Raw genomic sequence first — 23,532 nt, forward strand, 5'->3', positions numbered from 1 at the left:
CCTGCGCCGCCCGCCCCGATGACGCCATACGGCGTCATCGGGGCGGGCGGCGCAGGCGCGCGTTGCGACAGTTGCGAACTCGGGCAGCGCCCCCTTTTCCCGCCTCCGGCCGCTCCATGAGAGCCTGGCGCGCGCTGCGGTGGCCGGCCGCCTCCTATTCCTCCTCTTCTTCTTCTTGTCCTGCCGACGGGAAGCCGCGGAGGCGGGCATGGGAGAGTTCGTTGTCGCCGCTGGAGCGGGTGAGGCGGCTGCTGCCGCCCGAGGAAGCGGCGGCGGTGGCGCGGTGCGCGGCGGCGGCAGCGCCGCAGCCTCAGGCTCCTCCTGAGGAGAAGGAGGAGGCGGCGGTGGCCGATCCCGATCGAGGGCTGGTTGAGGCGGCGGGTCCGCGTTCCGGCGCTTTCCGAGCCGGGGAACTGGCGCTGGCGGAGGTGCGGAGGAAGCGCAACACGACGCTGAAGCTGCTGTGCCGGCTGGCGGCGGAGGCGGTGCTGAGCAGCCCCAGCGGCGTCCTGCCCCACCGCGACATCATCGGACAGCTGCCCGGGCAGGTGCTGCGCACGTCGGGCGGGGCGCGGCTGCTGGTGAGGCGGCCCTCGCTGGAGGAGTACGTGCTGCTCATGCCGCGGGGACCCACCATCGCCTACCCCAAGGTACCAGCTGCTGGCTGGGAGGTCGCTGGCCGAATCTCGCCTTTAACTTTTCGCGTATAGTAACGTGCCGTGTTTTTCTTGCTCGCAGGATATAGGTGCTTTATTAATGATGATGGATATCCACCCGGGAGACACCGTGTTGGAAACTGGCAGCGGGTCTGGTGCTATGAGCTTGTTTCTGTCAAGAGCAGGTGAGAACCTGGCTTTAGACAACAGAGAATTTATTTATTTCCTTATCATAACAGAAAATTTGTTTATTTCTTTATCACGATTTGGGGGTTCATTTTGCCCAGATGCCTGTGGTTCTCGTGGTTCTTACTACTTGTCTCATAAAAGCTTTACTGCAGTTCATGTGTTCACCTATAGTTTATTGACTTGAGGTGAAGTTACATCAGCACAGGCACTGTGATCCTTTCTGACTGTGCTTAGAGGGCTGTAGTATAAATGGTTGCCAAAGGCCTCAAGATCACTCAACTGCAGCTGGTTATGTTAGGCCCAAGTTTAAAGGACAGCAGTTCTACCTCTGCTCCCTCTCCCTCCTTTTGCCTCCTAATGCTATTGCTTGGTTTCTTCTGATCATCTTCCTGGAATAAACTAGTGTTTGGGGTTTTTTCATTCCGTTGGGATTTTAAAGCTAGCATGGGATTATCCTCAAAGCGACTGCTGCTGCTGTAGGAGCTAGAAGCTAATGAAACAGAAGATAAACATCGGTGCTTCTCTTTCCATTTAGAGAAAGGGAAAGTAAGAGTCCTTAGCTTTTCCCATCTTGCCCTACAGGCAGACCCAAAACCCAAAGAGATGGAATACCTGCTACCAGCTGAGACAAAAAACAGCTCTTGCTAAGTACAGCAACTGATTTTTCTGCCGTGGGTATTCAGCCATTTCATATAAACACTCCTGAACTTGCCAATTATTCCTCTAATTCTTCAGTCTTGTCCAACAGGTTTTTTTCTAATCACTTTTTTTTAGCTGTAAATTGGCCAAGTTGGCAAAATCATTTACATTACCAGCCTGTTAGCCCTATCCAAGGGAAGAGTGCAGTTGTTGCCAGATCAGCTCTGTTTTGAGGAGTGGGAAAAAGGAATGAAATTGCATTGCTATTTTCAAATTTATCGAGTTTAAATTGGTGCCAAATACAGCCAGTTTTAGTCACAGCTGAACACACTTTGCTGCTGACACAGAAATAAATAGATTTGGTTTGCTGTTTTCTAATGGTGGCTGCTTTTGCCATCATTAAATGCCCATGATGGCATTAAACAGCTGCTACGTGGGTAAATGCTGGAATTTAAATCTAGTGGACACCTTATCAATGTCCATGAAATTATTTAATTTCCAAAATTCTCATTGATTTAACAGATTTCGTTCATGTCTTAATTGTTATTAATTTTATATTTTCTTTTCCATTCTTTCTTTAATCATTCCCAGAAACTACTGTCATGAGACAGAATAAAGTTAAGAGAGTGGTGTTTGCCATAGCTTTAAGAGCTTTGAGAACTGGAAAATATGATGTAATTTGACATACTGTAGTTTTGCCTAGCTATTTCACCTTGTTCTTACTTTTTAAAAAGCAGTTTCAAAAATTATTTGGAATCAGTGGGGTTAAGAGTGATCCCCCCAGTGTGAAGAATTTTTTTTTTCTTATGTTTCTAAACTGATGTTGGGACTGTGGCTCTACAACTGCTTCAGGTGATCAAAGGCAACATGCTGAAACCTTCCCTTTCTTACAAGCTGGTTCTGGCCTTTGATGCAGGGCGAGCTGGATCAAGGAGCAGCTGTTGGGAAATCCATCCCTTCTTTTACTGTGTTATCTGAATGGATTCACAGTGGGATCACACAGGCGAGGGAAGGAGCCTGGTGACTTCCAAATGAAATGGCTTAGAAGGGCACAGAACTGGCCCGGGAGCTGCTGCTTCCTGAAAGCTGTCTGCGCTCATTGCAAAGCAGCAAGGAGAGAGAAGTGAGCAGTGGGATAGGCTTGAGGAATGGGAGTAATACAAATATGGAATAATACAGCAGTGCACTGCTGTCTGCCTGAACAGCCTGCAAATGCTTCCTTTATGAGAAACTGTATATTAGACTTGTGGTAAATTTCAGAATAATAAATTTAGACTTAATCATTTACTACTGTTGCAGACAGTAGCAGGAAAATTACACAAACCTGGGTAAATCAGAGAGTACTCTGGAAAACTTGTCTGTGAGATCAGTGAGAACGTTTCCTTATCCTGTGAGCTGTGTGTACTGGTGCATCATTCTCAGCTGGTACCTCTGGTTGCTCTAGCAGAAGGATCTAGCAGGGCCCACAGATGCTCAACTTGTCTTTTGCTGTAGGAGTGACTTCAGGAGAACATCTCAGGAACAGTCTGTGTTACTATAACTACACTTCATTTCACCTGTGCATTGATGATTTCTGTCTGTGAATAAACTAACATGGCACTTTTTCTGCATATGTATATTTAATATGCATATTAAATATATACATAATAATATAATATGCATATTTCTTTAAATGTAAAGAAAACATAGATTGTCATTGATTGTTTCATATGTAATAATTTCCTAAAGTGGAGATGGAAAGGTGTACTTATGTTATAGATTATGGTTTTTGCTTTTGTTTTGGTTTTTTTCCCCCTCCAAGTATTTATAACAGCAGTGTAAAGTGGTGAGTAGACTGTCTTCTGTTTGTTTTCAGTTGGGCCCAAGGGACGTGTTCTAAGTTATGAAGTCAGAGATGATCATCATGCTATAGCTAAGAAGAATTACAGGCGCTGGCGTTCTGCATGGGAAATAGGTCACAGGGATGAGTGGCCAGATAACGTGGAGTTCATTCATAGAGACATTTCAACAGCTGCTGCAGATATGAAATCTGTAACACTCGATGCAGTGAGTGAATCCTAACAGCTCCCCCATTTGACATTCGTGCCCTTTCTCCATAAATGAAAACCTCTAGTGCTCACTCTCACAACAGGATTCCCATATCTAGTGTAACATGAGAAATTACAATCCACATGTTCACCAGTGAAAGAAACATTGTAATTTTTTGTCAGATACAAATGTTTTCAAGATTTCAGTTACAGGTTGTCAAACGAAAGAGTGATAAAGCTCTACTATAGAAATATTACAATTAATTACTGCTGTCTTGTAAGCAAAGACCAACTGACTTTCATGTATTTTTGAAAAACTGATATTTTTATGAGATACAGATTTCAAGCATTAAATTTCAGAAGAATACATAACCTTATTAAATATGTAACTAGTGAGGGATTTGCTGTCAGCTATAGAGAATGCACAACGTAACTAAACTAATTTAGAGAATGCTGTGGCTCGCTCTCCTGTCCTGCTTCTTTGTATCCAGATTTCCTAAATAGGAGTCATGCTGGGGAAAATAGCTTCATGTTAACCACTCTTGCCAGTAAAGCGGACAAACTGCTTACAACTACTTACTTACTAAATGCTTTAAACAAATAGCAATTTTTAAAATAGTGTAAGCAAATACAAAACATAGCATTAAAATACCATTTCAAAAGATGTTTTAAGTTACAGTCCTGCAGGAAGGATCAGATATTGCATATCCCATTGTTCTACAATCTGAATAACTTCTTAGCAAAAGATGGATAAATTGACAAAGACAAGGTTTTTAATCTTGAAATTGATGGCAAGTTAGACATTATTACCATCATATGCTCTTTTTATGAGCGTTAAAACAATTTAATGCATTTTAAGATTTTTTTTTCACATTTGAGAAATAGGTATTCAAATATGTTAGTAAATTCAGTCTTCTAAAAGTTTTTATTACTGTCAGTATTATGGGATTTAATTACTAGGAGGCTTATCTTCCTACTTAGTTGGTCAAGTGCTACTTGCTGTTTTAATAGAAATTCATATGGAAGTAGAGAGGACTTAATTTTGTGTAAGTGTGCACCTCAGGTTTTGAGAGGCGGTAATAAAACTGGCTGGTGATTACATATTGATGTATCTATCTCTTTTCCATAACCCTTTTTTCCCCTCCCAGCGTTGTTACATTGATAGATGTACATGTTTTCCCAGTAAACATTTATACATCTTTCTCTTACAGGTAGTTCTGGATATGCTGAGCCCTCAGAGTGCTCTGCCTGTTGTACACCCAAGCCTAAAACAAGGTGGGGTGTGTGCTGTGTACTTGGCAAAGTAAGTATTTATTTCTGGCACCTTTATCAGGCATTACCTGGCCTCGGCGCAGAACCAAGCATCTTCTGAAATGCACATCCAGCATTAATGAAATGGTTAACAAAGTTGGGTTTTTTCCCCACCTAACTTTCTTTGGGAGGTGTACTCAGTATAAATTACACTTGGCCACATCCTTTGGCATCTACCTGGGGCAGGTTCTCGTTCTGGCCAGGGAGGTTTGGGCTTTATGGCATCCTCAAAGTCACTGCAGTGTTCTCCAGTGCAATAGTCAGCTTCCTCCTTTACCCTAAAACTGAAGGACTCCTGTAACCTCAAAGGTAAAGAATGTGCCAGAGTCAATAGAACTGAGATTTTGTGATTCGGGTTTTCAAAATACTACAATATCCTTTGCATTTCTTCAAAAGCATCACACAGGTTATTGACCTTTTAGACACGATACGGAGCTGCAAGCTTCCTTTTTTGTGTGAAAGGATAATTGAGGTAACTCACAGAAGCTGGTCAGTACTCCCTGCTAAACTCAAGCACAGCAAATCAAGCCAAATGGTGGAAACTCAAGAAAATATTGAAGAACCACCTCAAAATGAATATGAAGAAATCCATTTTCAGGATCAAACAGTTGTTAAAGAAAGCAAATGCAATGGTAAGCAGTTTACTGCTGATGAGATACCCTATTACTGCTATTGATAATCCAGTGTAGGAACACTGTTTCTTCTTAAGTCAGCTGGGAATTGGCAAGGTTTTGGACAGCCTAGACGTTGTCACGTTTTAAAAAGACTATTAATTGTTATTTAAGTTTTAATATTCTGTTAAAAATCTGGGCTAAATAGAAAATAAATTCCAATCTGCAATAAAGAATGACTGCCCTTCTACTACTGTTTTCAAGTTTTTGGTTTTTAAGAAAATTCAGCTCTTTATACTCATCCCTTAGCTGCTTTAGAGGACCCTGATGGCCTTAAAGATTCCTTAGGAGAAATGGTGGCCAGTGTGCTCTGTTTTAAAGTTATGCTGCTCTGGCAAATCCAAAAATGCTGCCATATATATATTTATATGACAGATGTAAATAAACACACAGTATAGATCTGCAAAAATCAAAGAGTTCTGAATGTACTGGAAGGTGACAACAAAAAAAAGTAAACATATCAGGGAAAAATATTACATGCACAGTATCTACTCTAGTCTGCATGTAGGTCTTAAACTTGTGGGAACAAAGTAAGAAAAGAATGTCCTTCTCACAGAATCACTCTGTGGTGCTGCTGAAACAAACCGCTCTGTGCCTTACGTTGCCCGACCATCCCACTGGCAGGAAGCTCATTCAGGTGAGGTACTTGGAAAAAGTTTATCTTAAATGTTTAGTGGTATTTTTATTTCAAAGAAACCTTACTTTTTTTGTTTGGTTTTTGTTTGTTTGTTTGTTGGTGGGGCTCTTTGTGGTTTTTTGGGGGTTTTTTTGCTTGTATTTGGTATGCTGCTATATCATGAACTGATAAAACTTACAATAATAAAATAATAATTGTATATTGAAATACTAAAGTAGTAACTTTTGTATTTTAATTAGCGTTCCTTACCCAGCTGAGAAAGTTTCGACCACAGCTTTCTTGATGCGGCTGCCGCCTCCTTAGCTGCTAATTTGAATATTGTATCAGAATAAAATAAAAAAATAACAAAGCAGATGCTACATTTTGCAAGTTGTGTAACTTTCAAGTAATGACTGCTCTGATTCCTACCCCACATTAAGTTTGAAACACCAACTGTTATCCCAATATGTAAATGGAAAAATTTGAAATGAATCGTCACATCTGGTGGTGTGATGTAGCCGAGACTGTTCTGCAAGTATCTGTTTCTGTATTATCAGGTGCATTTCATTCTCCATTGCTTGTAAACCACTCCATGGATTTATCTTGATTCAGGGTGCTACAATGTTGCCTTTTGCTGGACAGGCGCTGGCAGTCTACCAGAAATAAAGAGAAAAAAACATTAGATCAGAGGCTGCCCTTGTAAATGAATACTCTGCTGGCTTCCAATTGGTGGCTATAGGTTTCTTTAAGAACCAAGTTCTTGAAGCATAACTTTAGGAGATGCTAAAATTCACTGAATGTGTTCACTTGATAGAGCTGTGCTTATTTCGAAATCCAAACAGTTGTTGACAGGCGCAGCTGTGGTTCCCTTCCAGCTCTCATGCTGCAAGTTGCCTGCTTATTTGTGAACTTCATTTCATATAAAAGTATTTTCAAACGGTTGGAGGAAACATTTTTCTGACCCTTGTCAGAGATGGGAGGTAAAATCTCTCAAGTAAAAACAGACTTAAAATGAAGTCATTTTGAGTCTCACCTGAGCAAGTGGTAATGTTTAACACATTAAATTATTAAGTTATGTTTTGTAAACACCTTACTTGATTTGCATCTCAGGAAATATTCAAATGCCAAATTTTTCAAATTTGAGGGATCTTTTCAGAACCACATTTGTACTAAAGCTGTCAAAACCAGTAACAGTCTTACTGTAGTAGTGAAAACTTGGATATTAGTGAGAACACAGGCAAATGAAATATACAAAACTATAAATAACTGCTTTGTATAAGGAAAGTATACTAGGAGCTCTGCACTGGTTAGGTGCATGAGAGTATCATTTTAGGGCTGAGGCCTTATCCAGATGCACCAGGAGGTTTACATTTCAAGTGTGCTTCACTTCTAATAATAAATCTAATAATGGGTTTGCCCCACTACTGCTGTATGAAATGGAGGCCCCTAATGCAAAGCTTGAGGATGCTATTGTGAGTAGATTAAGGGGCAAAGATTCAATTACGTAAACAATTTTCACATAAACTTTTCTACTCGTATACCAGTATTAAAACAGTCTTGTATAAATTGTCAACAAATGCGATGTGCTTAGAGGAAAATGGGAGCTGTGATTTAACCTGTGTCCAAACTGATACCACAACTGAGCATCCTGCCCTTTCTCAAAACATGCTCTCAGCCAGAGCACTTGAACTCACTTAAAACACATCAGTATTTTTATTGTTCCAGCCAATCATAAGCGTTTAAAACGGGACTCTCAATTTCGTTTATAATGCAAGAATAGTAATAAGTGCCTAAATAGAGTGGAATGCAACCCAAAATCTAGTGTAGTAGATGAAAGTAATATGAAGAGACTCAATGTAAAGCAACTGGTACTTCCAGGAAGTCAAGATACGATAATTGAAAACGAATCCGTGAGGGTAAAAGCACAGTTCTGCCAAGGTAACTGCATGTTTAATAGGGAGGGACAGAGCAGTCCCTGCAGCACTCTGAAGGGCAAATATGGCCCCAGTTGCCTAAACTAATGGAAAATGATTCACAATATTAAACCATACCTTGGGCTTTATAAGAAGGAGAGTCAATGAGCATTTTTTCAGTTGAAAAGGTGTCCTTTGATTTCTGGGATGAATGTAGTTCTATCATCTCCAAAGTGTCAGTAGACGAGGAGGAAGACGACAGCCCGAGGCGGACAAATCTGCCTTTCTTACCACAGAGCAGGCAGTCTGTGGGAGTCGCGCTGGGGCCTCGGGGCAGCTGTGCTCCCTCATTGTAATTCCTCAGGGCCCCACTGTGGTGCACAGAGCGCTCTCGCTGCCAGATGTAATGTGTGGGAGCGATGGCCATCACCTGTGGGAACAGCCGTGGCATCAGGAAGAGTAAAAACAATGGGAAAACATACAGCTGAAAATGAGATCCAGTTAGTGTATGGCAGGGAATCAACGTAGCTGAAACGAGCATCATCTCTTTTCTGTCTCTTACTGTCCCCACTGGAAAGTTTGCTCCCTTTGGCAGGAGTAAGTAGTCCCGACACCAGTCAGGTGTGGAAACATCCCAGCTTCCAGCCCTGTGTGTTCATGTGAGTCATCACAAACACCAGCTCATGCTCAGGCTGTTGGATGCAAGATGGTGTCTTTGGGCAGTTACCAAACATCAGCTGAGTGTTCATCATCACTGAAATAATGACGGTGGGAAGCTGGGAGGGTGTGCAAGGAGTAGCATCCCAATCACCTTGTTCCTTGTCCTTTTCCCATAGCATCTAATCCCATCCCCAGAAATGGGCCTCTAGAGTAAGAGATTTTTTTTCCACCATCTGGAAGTAAACATCATGTACTTAGAGCATGACAAGTGTTTTTCCAGATACACACTTCACCTGAAAAGTGAGAAATATGTTTTTTCCTTACAAACTGTAAAGCACACAAAATTATTTCTAAAGTGGATGAAGTGAAATAAACGAAGGTAGATTTTAAATAAAAAATATTTGCATGAAGCAGATTCTAGCCAATAGAAACTTCACTTTTAACAGTAGTGCATTATAAAATATTCTAGTTTGCTTTAAAAACACAGTTACAAACAATGTATTTTAAATGGAGAAAGAAAAAATACCATGGAAGATAAATAGACCATTACATTTTAGCAGCATCTTTTCTTTCCCATGGGTTGTCTGTTTACTTCAGGGAAGAAACTGTACAGAGTTAAATTGCTACCTGGTGTTAATTGTTGCAATTTCAGCATCTACAATATGAAATATCCTTCCCTACCTCTTCACAGCAGCGTCTGCTGACAATAGCCCTGTAGTCAATTCTACTCCACAGCTGATCTCTTAACTTCAAGAAATCAGGGAAGAGCTTTCTCCAGGCTTTGCCCAAAGCCCATGGGAAAATGTCATACTTTCCTTCTTCATTGTCTTCTTCAACTGTGTTTGCCAGATACCTTCAAATATATATATGTTTATGTTTGGAAATGTTACTCAATCTTAAACCACTATATTAGAATGATTTGTAACATAAAATAACAGACATACTGCAGTGGTTCTTTTTTCTAGTCTTGTGAGGAAAAAACACTAACAAAGTACAGCCTTCTCTCTGAAATACATTATTTGCTTAATTAGTTCCATATACATTCTCTGGGTAAAAAAACCCAAGCTTTTATAAAAATTGTTTTACCCCAGAGTTTCCTAAATTAGCAGATCAGCAAGAACTAACACATCCTGACATCTTTCTCTAAGCTGGCAAGAAATCTTTGAACTAAAATGAACAGTTTCTGATTGAATGTCTCTGTTCTTCCCTTTGTTCACTATCTGTTACTTTTAGTTTTGGATTGTCTTCTCAGACAACAAGAAAATGTTTATTTCCTCTGGATCCACCTGATTTTAAATTGCTGTAAATCACACTTGAAAAAATTAGGACTTCTGGTCTCCTCCCTAGTTTTCTCACTTGCTCCTGACCCCAGTAGTCTCTCTAGTCCCAGTCCCACCAGACCCTTTGTCCCCTTCTAATCTTTCACTCTTCTGGCCTGGCTTTTGCCCCTTCAGTGGAGTCAGAGGGCTCCATCCTCTGTGCTCTGTGGATGTCACCCACAGTGCCTGTGACAGTGGAAGGAACAGTCCCTTTTGTCCCTGCACTACTGTGCAAGTCAGAGCATCTGAGAAGTGATGTTACCAAAAAAGATGACCTGAGCACTATAACACTGTGAAAGAAAATGCAGAACCCTCTGCAGGTATAGCCAAATACAGAGGATTATGTAGGCCTGGTAAAGATGGATTGCTCATTCCACCACTGTTTCAAAGTATAGGCATTTTACAGCTGTTGAAAAAAGTTCTCAGAAATTCTCTAGCAACGTTTTTACAGTTGATGTAAATCACATTGACACAAGCTTTATTAACAAGTTACTCCTGAGATGCCTGTCGTGGTGAAATGTTTTGATAAAATGCCTTAAAAGCTGGCAAAGATGTGAAATAGGGTTTTACATGAGCACCTGTGAGCCATGTGTATGTTGCTGTGTATTGTCCTGCTTATATATCTTGTAATGCTTTAAAAAGCTCCCAGATTCAGTTTGGTAGGCAGAATGCCACTGTGTGTATCACACCAATGCAAGCAACCTGTGTCTGCTGCTGAGGCTTGTTCCATCACAGGAAGAATGGTGAATTTGCACTTTTTATGTACAGTATGTAGATTATCATAGAACCACAGAATGGTTTGGTTTGGAAGGAACTTTAAAGACCACTTAGTTCCGGCCTCCCTGCCATTCCCTAGGGATGCCATCCCCTAGATCAGGTTGTTTATATACTGCCTCAAGGAATTCTCATCACATGATAATCAGTGTCATAAAGATGCAAAGTTTATCCTAATAAAACCAGAAAATCTTAAAGTACTTACAGAGCCACAAAGAAATTGATTCTGGTATGCTCACTAGGTGTGAAGTTAGCTCTCTTAAAATAAACGAAAGTCATTGCCAGGAGATACTGTTTTAAAATATAAAATGAAGTATCAATGTGTTATTTAGGTGTAGTATTTCCTGAACTGATTCACACATCTTGCACCAAGATATTTTCATAATTTTTAACAATGAGGAAAGCATGAATTAAGATTCTTGAAATTTCCATGTGAAACCATTAGAAAAAGATGATGTTCCGTATTTGCATGGAAGCATCAAGTAATTAAGGGCAGATTTCTCACTCAATGTATGTTTATTAACTAAGAAGGAAATACACTTACCTTGTCTGCAATTTCACAGCAACAGTCCATCCAAAGGAAGTCTTGGATTAGATCATCATCTGTAACAAGAGAAAGCTGTAGCATTTCAAACACCAAAACTGTTTATGTTAGAAGGTATTTATAAATAAATAATAGATGGACTTTCATTAAACCAAATAAAAAATAAGCTAGACCCACCAGCAGGGAACAGGGAAATTGAGGGAGGAGGAGAGGTCGGGTGTGAAAAAAGCTTACATGACAAAAGAAAACAAACTACCAGAAAGGCAAGGTGGAAAATCTGGTGACTGCATTTCATCCATTCTCAGTAACAGCAGGTAAAAGTGAAAAATTTACCAATATTTTTTTCTATTTGCATAATTTCTTCCTGCATTACATGCTTCCAAGGTGATAGCACACCATTATTTCAGAAGAACTACAGTCTGCTGAGATATCCTGCACCTTGATTACCTGGCAGCTGTTATAGGGCAATACTTGCTTATTTTTGGTCAGTGTTTCATTGTTCATGACCATGTACCATAATCACCACAAACTCTATCTCATTCACTTCGTTATTTAAGGGTCAAATGAAAACCAGCTGTAATCTTCCACTGTTACTTAATGTCTTTGCTAAATCAAATAAATACAAAACTATATGACAGAGACACAAATAAAGAAGAGATGCTCCAGCTCCTTAGATCAGCTTCCCGTTCCACTTCTCTCTCCAAAAGTTTTTTCCCACGGTAAATAACATGTGCAAGAGACAAGGAGTCCTTTTTTGAGCCTTGTGTAAAACAAGATGCACATTGTTTTACATGTATTTGTTGAAATATAAGAGAAAATAGGAAGGAAAAGTATCATAAAAAGTAGCAAACCATCTTGGTTTCATTTGTAATTTAAAAAATTACTTTTCATCAGTTTGGTAGCCCTTATATTTTTAACTTAAGCATTAAATATTGATATACCAAAATATAACAACAAAATGTTTTGATAAAAAATTGCCATTGGTTTCAATATAAAAAGCACTCTCAAAATTGCTGAGCTTAGAAATCACTCTGTTCAGTCAATTCATTCATATCTCACATTATTAACCTACCAAATAATTTAAAGAAAGCTGTCATTTCCTGACGCTGAATAACTAGACGTGATCCCTTTGAACATTTATGTTTCTGACTAGGAACCCCTTTTTCACAATTTTCTTGATGGTCTTTAAAAGCAGGTCTCTTTAGTCTAGTAAGTTTTTTTTGCTGATGTGATCTGGATGCACTGGATTTTACATGAACAGTGACAGTGGGAGGTGTCTGACACATCAGATTGTGTTTCATTTCGTTAAGCAAAGGTTCCTGTTAAAAAAATAAGAAGAAATTAACTACAAAAATAGTCAGTTTTAGTACTAGTACATTAGTTCACATTAAATGTTTCAGTAGAGCTTGTATGTCAGATGGAGAATTAATTTTATCAGTACTGATTATCTAGGTCTTATGCCCTAATATAGCCACGTAGAGTTCATTGATTTAGTTCTAATTTTATAAAGCTTGCTTTTTCCCCAGTAGAAGGAGCCTTCAATTTTGTTTTTTTCCAGTCAACTTTGTTAAATGGGAAAAGAGCCTTTCCAGGAAAAGTTCTTGTTTGTTAGGTCCTTGTAGCTCCACACACTTAGTTAGATCTACCAAAAAAACTGTGTTCTTCCCATCCGATTTGTGGTTGTGTCATTTTTTTAAAGGAATATTAGTAGAATTAACACAGCAGAACTGTGATTGAGCCGTGGAATAGTAAAATAAAATCTTGAGCTTCTAATTAACATTGGGAATTAAATTGATCCCTCAAGTTGCACTTACCCTGAAGGCACAACCAAGGAAACCTACCTGGGGTGCTTGTAACCGCAAAATTTAAGGGGATACCAAATGGAGAGTGAGAAATGGAATTTTTTGGCGGAATTAAATGTATTTGTGCCTCCAGTAGGTGTCTCGGCAGGGGGCTGTTGGAGGCTGGCTCACAGGAGCCTCCCTGGCTCCCCAGCTCCTGGGTGGCAGCCGCTGGAACGCGAAAGGTCCCTGAGGGGAGCTTGTGACTTTGGCTCCCCGCGCTAAAACCGCCCGAGCCCGCCTCCCTCAGCGGCCACCCCTCACACCTCCGCGCCTCGAGTGGCGTCTCCCGCAGCCAATCAGCGTGCGCGGGGCGGCCGCCCCAGCCAATCGAACGGCGGAGCGCTCTCTGTTCCCGCCCCACCTGTTGCCGCTCAGGGCGCGGCAGCCAATGGGAGCGGGGCGCGGCGGGGGCTGGGACTGGCGGTGCCGCCTCTTGCCCTTCTCGCCGCCGTGAGCCGGTCTCAAGCCTGCCTTGGGTCTCTCAGCTGCCCAACAGCTCTGCAAAACCTTCCTTCCTTCCTTGGCTGTTTACGAGGGGATGTAGTGACAGGATAAGGGGGAATGGATCCAACTTGAGAGTAGGCTTAGGTCAGATTTTAGGCAGAAATTCTTTTCCGTGAGAGTGGTGACGAGGCATAAGTTGCCCGGAGAAACTGTGGCTGCCCGATCCCTGGAAGTGTTCAAGGCCGGGTGGGATGGGGCTCTGAGCGACCTGGGGTAGTGGGAGGTGTCCCACCCTGCCCATGGCCAGGGATTGGAACAAGATGATCTTTAAGGTCCCTTCAAACCCAAACCATTCTATGATTCTGTGATTAAAACATCTCCCGAGGGTGATAAACATCTCCCCAGGAGACACAGGACATGAAGGAGAAGGGATACCTCACTCTAAAGATCATTAAAATAGAGGTACAGCACAGAGGTAATTAATGCAGATATTAGTATGCAATTAATCTAAGGCAGTCCATTGAAAGATAACAAGAAGAATGAAAAAAACCCTTTTGCTAATAAGATTCAGTGTGAAATCTTACTGTTGCCTTTTTTTATTAGAACTAAAGATTTATCCTAGGAAGATGGCAAGACACATTCATTTTCATTGTTTCCCCCTGTGCAGGCCAATTAAAGTGTAACTGGCCTCATTTGTTATGGTAATGAGAAAAAAGAGGCCTCTTTTCACCTTCCTCATCTTCTATTAATAATTTGCTAAATTATTTATGTGCTCTGAGTTAGTGAGCATATTCAGGGAAAGATCACGGCAAGTTTTTGATCAGGGAGAGAGATAAAAAACATACCAAGTGGTAAATGTACCAACAACATCTCACTATGGAACAGGCTGAAATCAGGAAACTTGGCAGTAGGGTGGAGATACTACCAAATACATTGGCAAGGCAAAAGTCTGTTTCTTTGATTTTCTTTGATGTTCTCTCTTTCTGGATGTATATTCACAGTGAGTTACCTTGCATTCATTGTTCTCTCTCTCTCTTTTTTCTTTTTAATTACTTTTCATCTGAGGAATCTAAGCTCATCAATTAACTACTGTTCATTTAATAACAGTGAAAACAGAGGAAGGGTAAGTTTCAGAAACTTCCACATAATCATCTGAATCTCTAAGACCAGGAAAATATCTTCTTCTTTTTCCCTATTGCAAGACATGAAGCTGCAATGATAATTGTGACGTGCAAACTTCCTTATTCTTTACACCTTTACATCGATAAAAAGTGACTTACAATGTCAATCTTTATCCACACAGAAACTCCTGTAGGTCTCCCACTTCCAAAATTATTTTTGGGCTGGTGGTTCTGCAACAAAATATTAACAGACTTCTTCATTTACTCAAAAATCTGTCACAATCAAGTTACTGAACAGGTATTGTGACTCTCCCACCAGTGTACTGTCCCCAACCTGCCAGGACTCAGGTTTCTGCTCTGAATCAGACCCTTGAGGAAACTGAATTTGTGAGAGGGAGCTGTGAGAATGTCTGGAGCTCTACCTTTCTTTCCTTGCAGGACTCTGCAGCCTGAGGCAGAGCTGAGAAGGGGATAACTCAAGGATTTAACTTGGGAGCATTATGGAAAAACATCAACATGGAAAGGCTGATCCCGGAACCCAGTACAATAAGGAAACAGAACTTTACCTGACTCTTAAGTCCTGTGCATGAGATAGTGGAATTAACTGGTTCCCAATTTTGCTTTTTGTTAGCTACAATATTCCAAAGGTTATTGAACAATTCATCCAGAAATACAGGGAGAAGGGAGCTTTTTGACTTCCAAGTCGCTTGCTGGACATCAGGGAGCGCTGTTTCACCACCAGCGATTTGAACCGAGACAATGCAGCATTTGTCCAGCCCAACACACGGGGTTTCATCTTGTACCTCTTTCCTAACCCTTCCTGTAGGTGGCCATTAAATCACTTTAGCCTTCTACTCTTCATCTACTCTTCATCTCTGTGTGTAATCACAGTTTGAAATTATATTTTTAATATACAAATTTATAAATAATTTTAAATAAACATTAATATGTGTATATATTTTATATAAGATTTATATTAATAAAGTTACTAAGGCATGGGCTTGAAGGACCTGAGATTCTTACAAAATCTTATTTCTGGAAAAGAAAAAAAAGAATTCCGTATATACACTGGAACTCCATTACATGACATATATAGTATATAGCTATCCAGAATTTGGTCCAAAAAGGCAGCTGCAGGACAGTTTAATTCCTTTAAATGAAAGAAAAAAGACTTGAAATTTTTCAGTGAATGAGTTGTTTACAGATATATTAGGAAGCATCACTAGGAAAAACACAGGAATAGTATTTTTATAAATTACATTTAGGATATACATACTTTTTTCAGAATGTGATATTTTTGAGATGCCTTTGGCCTCTGATATCCTTTCCAGTGAATTTTTTTTGCCTAAGAAAGATAAAATACCATAGGTAAACCACCTGGTATTTCTTTTCAAACAAAGTCATTGAAGAACCCCAATTGGCTCTTTTAAACACAGATCATTACACACAATAAAATATGTATTTTTCAGTTAGAGACTTCTCCTACTTCCTGCAGAGCATGAAATAGGAAAAAAAGTCTCTCTGCCCTGTAGAGATTACTGCTGACCCTGCTGGGAGAACCTGGCCTCTCAAATACATTCCAAAAGAAATGCTCATGGATTGAGACCTAAAGACCCATAGTGAAACTGAAACATCCATCTAAAAAGCAAACTTTGGATGTGAGGTTAATTCTTTCAGAGTAAGTCACAGCACTAAATTAAAGTAATTTAAAGAGAAACAGATGAACCACCTGAATCCACATCTGTCACCAGAAACCTGTTTCATATGTGGGAAGAGAGAGTAAGGATTTAGATGAGTTAGTTGTGTGAAACAAATTATTAGGGCATCATGGTGCCTGGACTAGGACTAAGCCTAACAGACTGAACACACTTTACCAGTTTGCTGCTGAGGGCAGTAAGCAAGGATACTGGAGAGGTGCCTTGCAGTTAAATCCTTGCTTTTGACAAACATTACAGTATGATTAAAATTAAAAATGGTTCAGTGCCACTTCAGCGTATGTTACTGATGGATGGATAGGCAGGAAAATAGTTTCCAGCTTTGTTTACATTTAAAGAATGTCTGAGCATACAGCAGTGATTTCTAATATTTAAGTCCCAAAACAGCTGTAGTTATTCTCAGGTAGTGAGAAATTCAGGAGCTAGAAGGAAAAAAATGATTTGGAAATTATGCAGTGAACAACAAGTGTAGTGACTAGACTAATAGAGCAAATGGTAAAGGAAAGTGGAGGCTGCCAGCAAACACAGTGCATGTTTAAACCTGCTGCCCCTGCAAGCTACTCTGCAGAAACAGATCTCCATAAAGTGCCTGGGACATAAGTTTGAACTTGTTCATTCCTACTGTAAATAGACTGATATATCCTGTATGAACTTTACTAATTCAATACAGTCAGGGGCAGCCTTTAAGATTTATTTTTAAGGATTGGCACCTGCATGGTGGTTGTAAATGAAACAAAGTAGTCTTATCTGGAGTGTTCCAATTTCTCTGTAAAAATAAATAGATGAGATAGACTACATTAGGTCTTCACCATCATGCCACAAAAGATGAATGATATCTCTCAACATCAATAACTCAAAACTAGCTGTGCATATTTTACATTAAAGGGAAAGGAGATGGCCTGCAGTGTTTTCCTTTAAGTGTTTTTTGAACCTTCTGACATCATCCACCATATTCTAAGACTTTTTTAGCGGCTGAAGATTGCATTTTGGATTTGCAAGTATTTAATAACCGTGGCTATATTTGTTACCCAGTTGTGCCCATGCCATTTCTTCATGCCGAATTGTGCAAAGAGCCCTAATAAACAGGACTCCTCTCTGCCTCCATGGCCCTGGAGACATTTGTTCCAGATGTCAAGAGCAGCAGGCTTCCTGAGAGGCAGGTGCAGGAGCAAGGAGCAGGTGTGTGCAACTGTGCCCAGGGCACTGCCTATGTGCTGCTGTGCATGCGCAGAGGGACTGAAAAATGGGAACTTTCCACCTGCTCCTTTACTCCTTTACTTTCCTCTCAGAAACAACTGAAAAACACCAGACTTTGAAAATCTTCCAGGTGAAAATGTAGCTGAACAGAGAAAGTTTCAAAATTTTGACTTAAGAAATCATTTTTTATAAAATGGCATTAGCTAAAAAGTGTTTTATTCCATCTGGCTAATAATGCACATGCTTTGCCTCACTGATGTAATGTTTACATACACATTAATACACTAAATTACAAAACATCCAAGGAACCTATTATCCAGGAAATATATCTTATGTTATTATCTACAGACATCAAAGGTAGAAAAACATTGGTTCTTTGAAAATAACATCCTAATTTTTTTCCTGAAAGCAAGTTTCCTAAATAATAGTTGTTTGAGTGGCTAAAGAATAGGTGGGAGTCTTCGAATTTTAGCTAGCTGGCTTATGATTCTATACCTGGGCAAAATGTGTAAATCTCACCTAATCTTTCTGATCTTGTTTTCCAGTTTCAAAGTTTACTGGTGACATAATTCAGGTCACAAACTCTTTCAAACATAGTATCTATTTAGTCTCTGTTATTATACTGTTGAACACAATTGAATCTTTGTCCATGACCACAGCCCCTATAATATGAAACAATAGTGGTAATTAAGACAAGACAATTTTTTCTGTTGTCAAGAGCGATATTTGCATGGCATGGCATTCAAAAGACTCACCCCACGAAAGGATTAATCAAAAGTAGTATAGCTATAATTTCTGAAGCAAGAGGAAATTGTTTTCATATGCAAATAAATTGCCTCCCATGCTCTTGTACTGCTAGGAAAGGAGCAGCATCAAGTTCAGTAGTGGGAAGGCAGAACTTCAAGGACAGCCCTTTAGAGACTAAAACCAGACAAGTTAAAATGTCACCTGGAAAAAGCCCAGGATTTACTTTTTTTAACTCCCATCCAATGGTCCAGGCTCCACACAGTTAAATAGAATTACCACCATTTGTTGAACATTGAATGCCCCTCCCAGCAAGCAATGGAGTCTATAATTACTCCACAACAGGTCAAAAAGCGTTCTTGTTTCACCAAGTTTAGTAATCATAAGTTGTAAAATTCTCTCACTCAGAGGTTGGAGCAATAAAATGCCCAGTACAAGGGCTGTAAATTAAAGTGCAAAGAGAAAGAGATGAACTTTGGTAACAGCTATTGCTAACAGAAAAAAATAAGGGAAACTCATAAACTGTGAAAGTAATCACAAAACAAAAGCAATTTATTTCAGCAAGGGACAAAAAAAGCAAAACAATAATGGCATGCCCAGCTCTTTTAACCCCACTCTCTGCTGCTCATTGTGTTCCTGTTTGTGGGATGAGATCTTCTCCCCAGCTCATGGGTGTATTTATTCACCTTTGCTTGGGGTATGACTGTGCACACAAATTAGAGTGAGGCAAGAGTGGGTGGGGATTTACAGCATGCTAACTGCTCCCTGGAAACTGCATGCTGTGACCCTGTTTTCCATGAGGAATACATGGCTTCTGCTCACTGCTAGGTACAACCATGTCCGTGGGTTACCTGACAAACCGTAAATCCATATCTCACTAGCCCCATGGCAACCTGCACAAGCCCAGCAAGTAAATTCAATGGCAGGTTTTATGACAGAAGTACTCAATGATAACATCACACTGAAAGACAGGACAACTCTCTCTGTATAACCATCTGCTTCAGTTCTGCCTACAGCCCAGAGATGTCGTCACGCAATAAAGCATGTTAAAAACAAATTTGGACTCTCAAATAATTTTCAACAAGTGTTTTGACAAAGTTCTATCTGTCTCTTCTTTCACAGAGAATGGCTAAAAGAAGAGGGGGGAATAATGTATCTTAGATGCCAAAACTGAAACAATTTCAGGATAAACAGAGCTTCTTTTACTATGACTTGTGATCTCGTGTTTTCCTCTGAGAACTTTCCAAATGCTACAAACTTGAGAGATTGGGCACAGTATGAAATTAAGTTTCCTTGCTGCTGTGCAGTACTCTGGATGAAGAGTTATTGCAGTTTTTACATCTAATGCTGTTTATTTTAAGCACCTTTGACTGCTGACAATAGATGTTCAAAAAATGCTGTCATTATTAGAGCCATGGAGATGCATTTTCAGGTATGTAAAGATGAGGGTGACAAACCTGTTACTGGCCCCACCCTCTGGAGTTACGACTAAGCCCTGGCAGAGAGGTGAGGATGCCACAACATATCAGACAGGTTAGTTTCTATAATCCTCAAAGACACAAATAGAACATACATTAATTGCATGAGCATTTCTCTCCTGTGGCTACACCCTGTCTAGTTGTATGAACCTCTGAACCAACAGCCCTGTACCTCTCAGTAGCTACTCTTACTTTCGAAGGTCTCGAAGCCGGTAGAGACCCAAGCTGTGGGCTTCTGAAGCCGAGGACAGCTTTGCAAGGGTTGCCACTGCCTCTGAACTAATTTCCATCTTCAGTGTGCATGAGAGTTTTTTCAAAATGCACACTGTATTATTAAAAAAATAACTAATAATCCAGAAACAGACCAAAAAACCCAAACGTGTAAATAGCTTTTTTTTTCTGATTTTTTTCTTACAGCATCTGGAAGTAGTTAGACAGTTCACAGAAAGGCATGGCTGCTCATATATTTTCTCATTAGCTTTATACTTGACCACCTTCATTTGGCCAAGACATTTAAGTTCTCCAGGACTTAAAATGTTCTCATTATTCAAATCAGTGTAACAAGACTTACCTGTTTCTGGTGGGTTTCAAGCAGGCAGGAAAAATAAAATACACAGAAGCACCAGTTTTATTACAGTCCTTTGAGCAGCAGCATGTGTTGATTTGTGACGTGGAATCTTCAGAAACATATAATGGACAAGGTACTGTACATAATTTCTCAATATAGTCCTTTTCCTACAGTTCTTTCAAGGTTTCATTCTATGCAGATGATGAAGTCTGACAAAAAAAATTTGAATGCAAACATTCTGAAGCTGTCTTAAAAAAAGTTCCTGAGCAAGTCTATAACATGATATATGTAGCAATGTCTGCTGTCCAAAATATCTGTTGGCACTTTTGAGCATCAGTGTTTCTGGTTTGGTTCTATATCTTTGTCAGCCTTAACCAGTTAAAAGTAATGAATTTTCAAAAGCCATTAATTTTGTTAGAAAAAGACTAATAAGACTATGCTTTTCAATTTGGTATCATACATGACCTATTTTCTAGGGATGAGACTCTGGTTGTCTTTCGGAGGGTACACCCAAAACCAATCAGGTTTGCAGGCTCTGAAGAATCTCAGTTAGACCGAGATTGCCAAATACCCCAGTGGCATTGATCACGCTCTCTCCACTCATCTCTCTGATCTGCTGACCACAGTGCATGTCACAGCCCCACCTTGCCTCGTTTCCTGATACTTCACAAGTGACTCATACACCCCTGCGACTTTCTCTGAGAGCAGATTCTGTCCCTTTTCTGTGCCTGGGGAGTTTCACAAAGCCCACTTACCTAATTTCTCGTGAAGGCCTGAAAATGACCTCACATCATATCCCAGTATCACACGAATTCCTACTGGCTTCAGAAAGAGCTGGATTTATCTCCTCAGATCTGATTCACTCAAGTCAATAGAAAATCTCCTGGAGTCAATGCCTCTTGAGTATTTTAGTGAACTAATACTTTATTCTCTAAACAGAAATGGATCAAATGTAAATTACAGAGCAAAAGCAGAAAAATACAGATCACATGAGTTTTCCTAATGCAAGTTTATATAATTTGTGTATGTAGAGTTCGGTGACCAAACTTGTATCTTTTTTGCTATATAGTAGAGCCAGTAATGTATTCGTAGCATTTAAATTATAATTTGTCTGAGCTGTAATTATACTTTAATAAGAGTAAACCATAACTAGCCTACACTGCACTGCCTAATCAGCAGTCAGCTATTTGATAAGAGGAGGTATCTCAAACAATTGATAAAATTATCCTGTATATAATCAATATGCAACGCCTTAACTTTAGAGCTGCATGCTGAGCAAAGCTAATATAGAATAGCCACTGAATATGGTCACATATTTCAGCACAAAGAGGTACAAGCACCACAAAAGGTAGAAAAATGACACTGTCTCCCAACTCCTCAGATACCAGGGTACCTGTGTAATAAACTTCAACACAGGCCCTTGTACTTGTTTAGCCTCATGTCCGCTCCACTGGCTTTGATTCTACTGAGAAGCTGCCCTCAAAACAACCTGGAAAGAGAGTTAAGATTAACTCTGCTGTGATGGCCCCTCATTTCCATTGCCTTGCTGGTGAATGACCTCACACAGAGCAACTCTCCTTCAAAAATACTGAGCAACGTTTAAACAAAAACTTCTTCACATTTGGATTTGTCAAACTAGGCACAGAGATTTACCTACATAAAATAAGGATCAGGAGAAGAAAGAGGACCAGCTGTACCCAGCCTGTTCTGTTCTCCAACATTTACATATTAAAAAATAAATAAAGGCAAAAGCCTGTCATAAAAATTATTGGTCCTTATTATCAAGGCTTACGTAGGTCAGCTTGGCAATTTGATAATGACAAGACAGCTCTTCTCATCTCGAACAAACCAGAACTTTAACATGGAATAAGAAGTTCATAGTGAGGCAGACATTTCTGATCTTATTGATCCTACTCATCTTTCTGGAAAATGCTTTCATCACTTGATGAAAGCAATGCAAGAAGTCCATATCTGAGACTTTAGTCTTCCCAAGCTTTCGTATTGTTAGGCCAAGCTTTTCTTTTGAGTCTTTGACAAGCGTATCAGAAGAATACGCTTATCAATCAGAAACCATGCAAACTACTAAAAGAATCAAGATAAATGCTGCAAAACTCTGATTGAGGCTGTTCCAGGAGCAAATCCAAGGAGCAATCCTTTAACTTGGACCCATATGAGACAGCAGCAGGGCACTGTAGACAAAAACAACATACAAAACTAGATGTAACAGAAACACAGCTGCATACAGAGACAAAACCACTATGATAGTTCACTGGCAATTTCACTTCAAACTGTCTAAAGTTTTTAAACAGTTTCTCTTACTGAGAGTGTGGAAAAGCAGAAACATGTTTTTACTGTGCAGTGAACTGGTAAGAGAAAGTTTCAAGTCTCCCAGTAGAATATCATTGTAGTTTTACCCTGTACTAAAATAACTTGTTTTTCTAGGGTGCTAATATATCTTTTAGAAAGATACATACGTATTTTTTAACTGAATAAATAAACTCAAGGTTCATAAAACATTTCTGGTGCACCCTACCCATCTTCTGTATTCCATTTTGGGATTACTTTTACACTTTGCAAAGCCATCTTAATGCCTGCAAACAGCTTTCCCATGTTTCCTCCTCGGCAACCTGGCAGAGCTCTGGCACTACCTCCCATTTTGTAGGTTCCCACAAAGCCGCGCTGCTCAGAGACAAAGCACTCGGGGCTTTGAGCGAGGAACTGAGGGTACTGCAGCACCGGGAGCAAATCTTCAGAGCAACCTTGAGGTAGAGACATCTACTATGTACGCTAGAAAAGAGCCAAGAAACGAAAATAAAACCAAAACACATTGTCAGGAAAGATCTTTACGAAGGTGTTCATTCTACACAGATTCGCATTCTAGTTTTTCATTTACTGAGGAGTTATCAGAATTTATGTCAAGCACAGAGTAGTTCACACCCGGCACCCCCGGATGCGAACAGAGCTCGCTATAAAGTGCGAATATTCCCCGCTTGCTCTCAGCTCGCCGAGAGGGAAGAACACACCCGGCCTGTCCCGAGGGAAGAGCCGGGGGCCACCAGGCCGGGGCATAGAGCACGGGACTGCCCCAGCGCTCCCAAGGTC

The 23,532-nt window shown here is 40.2% G+C and overlaps 2 protein-coding genes across 5 annotated transcripts; one reads left to right on the forward strand and one right to left on the reverse strand.

The window, feature by feature from the left end:
• The first annotated feature begins 43 nt into the window (after positions 1 to 43).
• On the forward strand, positions 44 to 15,265 carry TRMT61B (tRNA methyltransferase 61B). 4 transcript variants are annotated; one of them, XM_066316329.1, is made up of 7 exons: positions 44 to 650; positions 739 to 841; positions 3,340 to 3,530; positions 4,723 to 4,814; positions 5,219 to 5,454; positions 6,050 to 6,130; positions 15,167 to 15,265. In XM_066316329.1, the coding sequence occupies exons 1-7, from the start codon at positions 117 to 119 to the stop codon at positions 15,190 to 15,192; spliced, it is 1,263 nt and encodes a 420-aa protein (XP_066172426.1). In that variant the 5' UTR covers positions 44 to 116; the 3' UTR covers positions 15,193 to 15,265. The 4 variants fall into 4 exon arrangements, with proteins under 4 accessions (XP_066172426.1, XP_066172427.1, XP_066172424.1 ...); XM_066316330.1 differs by lacking the exon at positions 15,167 to 15,265 and adding an exon at positions 9,335 to 9,617; XM_066316327.1 differs by lacking the exon at positions 15,167 to 15,265 and adding an exon at positions 6,667 to 6,948.
• SPDYA (speedy/RINGO cell cycle regulator family member A) lies at positions 6,674 to 12,692 on the reverse strand. The gene is made up of 6 exons (XM_066316331.1): positions 12,392 to 12,692; positions 11,320 to 11,378; positions 10,981 to 11,066; positions 9,364 to 9,535; positions 8,161 to 8,452; positions 6,674 to 6,762 (listed from the first exon to the last, which is right to left on the reverse strand). Exons 1-6 carry the CDS (start codon positions 12,618 to 12,620, stop codon positions 6,674 to 6,676), a joined length of 927 nt encoding a protein of 308 aa, XP_066172428.1. The 5' UTR covers positions 12,621 to 12,692.
• Positions 15,266 to 23,532: the final 8,267 nt, after the last annotated feature.

This window comes from Sylvia atricapilla, chromosome 3 (assembly GCF_009819655.1).
Source record: "Sylvia atricapilla isolate bSylAtr1 chromosome 3, bSylAtr1.pri, whole genome shotgun sequence".
NCBI lineage: Eukaryota > Metazoa > Chordata > Aves > Passeriformes > Sylviidae > Sylvia > Sylvia atricapilla.

Bases quoted from the DNA above. Each gene is read 5' to 3' on its own strand.
- TRMT61B (XM_066316327.1), top strand. From the start codon at position 117: ATGAGAGCCTGGCGCGCGCTGCGGTGGCCGGCCGCCTCCTATTCCTCC. The intron at 842-3,339 runs GTGAGAACCTGG...GTTTGTTTTCAG, and splicing joins CTTGTTTCTGTCAAGAGCAG to TTGGGCCCAAGGGACGTGTT. The intron at 4,815-5,218 runs GTAAGTATTTAT...TTTCTTCAAAAG, and splicing joins TGTGCTGTGTACTTGGCAAA to CATCACACAGGTTATTGACC.
- SPDYA (XM_066316331.1), bottom strand. From the start codon at position 12,620: ATGAAACACAATCTGATGTGTCAGACACCTCCCACTGTCACTGTTCAT. The intron at 11,379-12,391 runs GTAGGTTAATAA...CTCTTGTTACAG, and splicing joins AGCTTTCTTTAAATTATTTG to ATGATGATCTAATCCAAGAC. The intron at 8,453-9,363 runs GTAGGGAAGGAT...CTGTTCCCACAG, and splicing joins GCAGACGCTGCTGTGAAGAG to GTGATGGCCATCGCTCCCAC.